At 40.8% G+C, this 4875-nt stretch overlaps 1 protein-coding gene across 1 annotated transcript; it reads left to right on the forward strand.

Annotated features, from left to right (window-relative positions):
* Window positions 1–1986: 1986 nt before the first annotated feature.
* LOC102500258 (peptidyl-prolyl cis-trans isomerase A) lies at window positions 1987–2778 on the forward strand. Its single transcript, XM_006146160.1, has 2 exons — window positions 1987–2171; window positions 2457–2778. The coding sequence occupies exons 1-2, from the start codon at window positions 1987–1989 to the stop codon at window positions 2776–2778; spliced, it is 507 nt and encodes a 168-aa protein (XP_006146222.1).
* The last annotated feature ends 2097 nt before the right edge of the window (window positions 2779–4875 follow it).

Below are 4875 nucleotides of genomic sequence, written 5' to 3' on the forward strand. Positions count from 1 at the left end.
GAATAATTCAGGGCTAATTGCTGCCTGAGGTTTCTGCCCTCTGGCAAATTTACTGCCTCTCCCTGGAACTACAGGGTAACCTGAAACCTTCAATAGGTTAACTTCCTGCTTCTCTACTACTTCCATTTTAGGGCAGGTTCTGAGCCCTTTCCCCATTCCTAACATCTCCAGACCTCCCCTCCCCTGTTCTCCTATACAAGACCATGTCCAACCTGTAGTCAGGCTGGAGATTCAGACTGTTAACTTCTCTGTTCCCATTGAGTTCCCACTGATGTAATAAAGAGTTCTCCTTTCTCTCCTAAGTGCCCTTTCTGCTCCTCAGCATCTGTTTTTCTGCAGCAATACCCCTGTTCTTTTACTCTTCCAGGGAGCCATGACCATGAAACACAGCCTTGTTCCCATAGGTGCTCTTGAGACTGTTCTGGAAAACTCTGCTCTCATTTCTCCTTCCTCCTTCCTCTTCCCCTTTGGTTGAAGAAACAATCCAGACAGGTAAGAACAATATAAATCCAATTCGCCTTTTATTCAACTACGTTTTATTCATGCCCTCTGAGGTTTCAGTCTACCTTATGATACCAAATATCTGTGCTCACTAGCAGAAAAAGAATGATTGGAAGGTATAGTATCAGGGAGGGCAACTGTAGATACTAGAGATAGTAAGAATAGGGGTAAGATGGGGTGGATAATAGGGTGAGGGAGGGAGGGAAACAGGGGTAAAAACCAATTTGTTTAATTGACCCAAAAATTAAAAGTTATCTGCTGATGATAATGTATATGGTAATGTCTTTGTCTCGACTAATATGCACTGTATTTGTGCTGGGAAAACAAAGCTGTACACTATAAAGATGTTTAGTGATTAAATGTAAAAACGAAAGAAAGAAAGAAAGAAAGAAAGAAAGAAAGAAAGAAAGAAAGAAAGAAAGAAAGAAAGAATAAGAAAAAAATTTCTTCCTTATAAATCCAACTTCTCTTACAAAGGCTTTTCTTTTCCCACTCTGATAGGAACCCAAACTAAGTCAGCCACCTTCCCTATATCACTAGAAATTTTTCCGCCATGCTTAGGAGTTTAAATTTTATCCTGTAGGTCATCATCTCCAAGATTGTATTTAGAATAGCTCTACATGTTCCATAAGATGTTAATAGGTGTCATTTAAAAGAAGGGTTCCATTGTCAGATAAGTTTGGGAAACTCTAAAACTTCCCTTTTGAAAGTCACTATGGACATTAGTGCATTAAAGATTCTGAAAATACTTTAATAAATACATCTGTCTAACTTTGTTTAATCTAGCATCTCCCACACTTTATTTTATCTCAGAATCTTTTTTTCTGTGCAGTATTTATTAATATCTAAGGAACATTAGTGGTAACTAGATAATAAATTAGAATTTCCTGGTAGAGGCATTGCTGGAGCAATAAAAGATTTTAAACAGGGAAGTAACAAGTCAGATGTAAGTTTTGGCAAGATTTCCCTGGAAATAGTATGATAGATTTGTCAATTAGAGAGGACTTTACTAAACATAGTGACAATAATTCAGAAATATTGTTGTGGACCCTGACTAGGTCATGACAGTGGCAAAAGAGAGAAAGAACAGGCTGGATTAATATTATGTTTTAAGTTCATTTATTTCTTCCATAGTGAGAGAGACAGAGGAAGTGTGGAAGAGTGAGAGATAGAGCATCCCCAGCAGAATCTTGATGCTGTGATCTACCTTCAGCTTCAGCTAGATTATGGGTGTATACTTGCCTTGCATACTCAGGGAGGTCTCCATGTTTGAACTGGGAACCATCACATGTGGGTCAACCTCACAGATCATGTTTTACCACTGTTTGACCCTATGGATTAATTTTTTGGAAATAATTATTTAATTTTATTTATTATTATATTTTAAAATTTGCTATAAGGCACCTGTACTAATCAGATAGAGACACACAGAAACAGAGAAAGAGAGAAAGGGGGGTGCTTTGCAGATGCCACTGCCTGAGTCTCATGCCTTCAACTGTGGCCAACCCCATTGTGTTTGACATTGCTGTTGACGGCGAGCCCTTGGACTCTGTCTCCTTTGAGCTGTTTGCAGACAAAGTTCCAAAGACAGCAGAAAACTTTCATGCTTTGAGCACTGGAAATAAAGGATTTGGTTATAAAGGTTCCTGCTTTCACAGAATTATTCCAGGGTTGGGACCAGCAGTTAGCATAATGGATATGTTGCTGGACTTCCACATAGACGACTGTTGTTCGAGTCCCTGATCCAGTAGCTTAAACTCACGCTGGGCATGTGTTTATGCGTGCCCAAGATCCTGAGAGGAGAATGGAGGAGAAGGGATTGCGACATGGCAATCCCCCCCAACCCCCCCGGGAGTGATTTCTCGCTTTCTGTCTCTCTCTGTCTTTCTGGTGAGCACATGCACCCTTTGGAAAAAAAAAAAAAAACTCTCCAAAATAAATAAATAAATAAAAAGAATTATTCCAGGGTTTATGTGCCCGGGTGGTGACTTCACATGCCATAATGGTACCAGCAGCAAGTTAGTCTATGGTGACAAATTCGATGATGAGTACTTCATCCTAAAACATATAGGTCCTGGCATCTTGTCCATTGCAAATGCTGGATCCAACACAAATAGTTCTCAGTTTTTCATCTACACTGCCAAGACTGAGTGGTTAGATGTGGTCTTTGGCAAAGTGAAAGAGGGCATGAATATCATGGAAGCCATGGAGCACTTTAGGTCCAAGAATGGCAAGACCATCAAGAAGATCACCATTGCTTATTATGGACAACTCTAATGAATTTGACTTGTGTTTTCTCTTAACCACCAGACTGTTCCTTCTGTGGCTTAGGAGAGCACCCTTCTACCCCATCTGCTCGCTATGTCCTGTAATCTTCTTTGGGTTCTATATTTTCCTTATTCCCCTCCAAATCTAGCTTAATTGCAAAGTTAAGTTTATGATTATGAGGTGAAGACTAAGTAACAGTTTAAATAAAAAAGAGGCTGAAGCCTTTTGAGCCATTTTTTCCTCTGTCTTCTCAGGCCCACTCCTACATCTTAAGAGTGTACTTTTACTTAATAAACTACTTTTTCCTTATACTATTTGTGTGTTCCATTCAATTCTTTGTCTGAAGCACCAAAAGCCAGAAGTCATCTCACAACATATATTATGGTGAGCCACTGTTGTGTGATGTGGCAAGGGGGAGTTTTGGAGGGGGAGTGAGAGAGAGGGGGAAAGTTTATGTGTTTAGGAATCACGACTTAAATAGAGGTTTGATCGACTCTTATTAGTTGTCCAAGTAGTTATAGTCAATTTGTGTTCAAGCCTGTAGAAGGAGGACAGGGCTCAGGTTTGTCTTTTAGGTTGTTTTAATCACACAGGGAAAAGGGGGGTTACAAGTCATGATGGGATGTGTGGCACAGAGCTGTCTTATGTTGGTGTGGTGACAGGGAATGTAGTCTGCAGGTGTGTGAGGGAGGCTGAGTGTTGAGTATGGTAGGCGTCTACGAGGCACAGCCGGCGAGCCGGAGAGGAGCTCCATGGAGATCTTAGAGAACAATGGTGGTGGCTGCCATGAGATGACTAAGGACGTACAAAGAGGAAAAGTCCACCCTATGATTTTAGAGTACAGAGACCAGGACTGGTCGCCCACAGTGGAGCATCAAAGATGGCAGAGTGGAGAGCCATCTGGGAGAGGAGGAGTTGGTGTGTGAACCGGCATGGCCTCTTGCAGCAAGTTAGGTCTCAGATGTAGTGAGGTGGGATCTGGCGCATGCAGAGGACAGAGCCGATGAGCTGGGCTCAGGCTCTTCTTTTTATGTCTGATTTTGACAGGCTCATGGTAACTTGACAAAACATCAAAATATTTTTGTAATATTTTACATGTAAGTCTATGGGATTTTGGTCAAAACAAATTGGGATTTGTCTATATATTTTTGCCAGTCATGAGGGAGGGTGAAGTGTAGACCATGTTTACGTCTTTCATGTTATCATTCAGCATATGGCTAATCTGCTATTAGCGATAAGCACTAGGGTGTCGGCTGAATGTTGAATTGTTGGTAACATAAGTAATGCCTGTCTGAATGTACTAACAAAATGGAGTCAAGTATGGTCTCAGAAAGCAGCCTTACCATCAAACAGTTTCTTTACAGCAAACTACTAACTTAGTCATTAAACAATACGTCAAGTGTAACAATTTTCCATAGCGAGTAAAACAACATATTAGGTATGACAGCCACCAGGAATAAGCCCCAAATTGGATACCTCCCCCTATTCTGTTTCTTAACCTCTTCATTATTTTCATCTTAATTTCCATTGAGTCTCTCAGCCAAAGCAAGCCAGCTAAGTGGTATTAATAGTTCTTGGTATGGGCAACTCTCATATAGGGCTAGAAACCACCTCTGGACCAACCTATTAAGACATTAAGCCCCTAAAGGTGAATAACTCTCATTTTCTTTCTCTCCTTCCTACCTCTCTTTTTACACTGGGTCTCCTGGCCAAAGTGAGTGAGCCAGAGTGGAATTGGCAGTTCTTAGTATGGGCAATTCCCCTATAGGCCTGAGAACCTCTCTGGCCCAACTCATCAAGGCCTTAAACCCTGAGGGATGGCAGACTTATTTCTTTTTCTATAAAACACCGATATCTTTCTAAATTACATGTGTTGGTGGCTTTCCTCTCTCCTGATCATGGAACTTGCAGTCTACTTCTTTAGATTACTCCAACCAATCCCATAATGAAGACTTATCTGCCAGTGTTGGAAAACTTGAAGAAACTATAAGTTGGGCATTAGCCCCTTCTTTTTTTATTAGAAGTACTATTGTTGCTAGAGAGACTCAAACTAGTGGGCATGTGAAGGTCCTTGACTTTGCATAGGAAAGATTTCAAGAGCAAGTC

Source organism: Tupaia chinensis, unplaced genomic scaffold (genome assembly GCF_000334495.1).
Source record: "Tupaia chinensis unplaced genomic scaffold, TupChi_1.0 Scaffold000165_2, whole genome shotgun sequence".
NCBI lineage: Eukaryota > Metazoa > Chordata > Mammalia > Scandentia > Tupaiidae > Tupaia > Tupaia belangeri.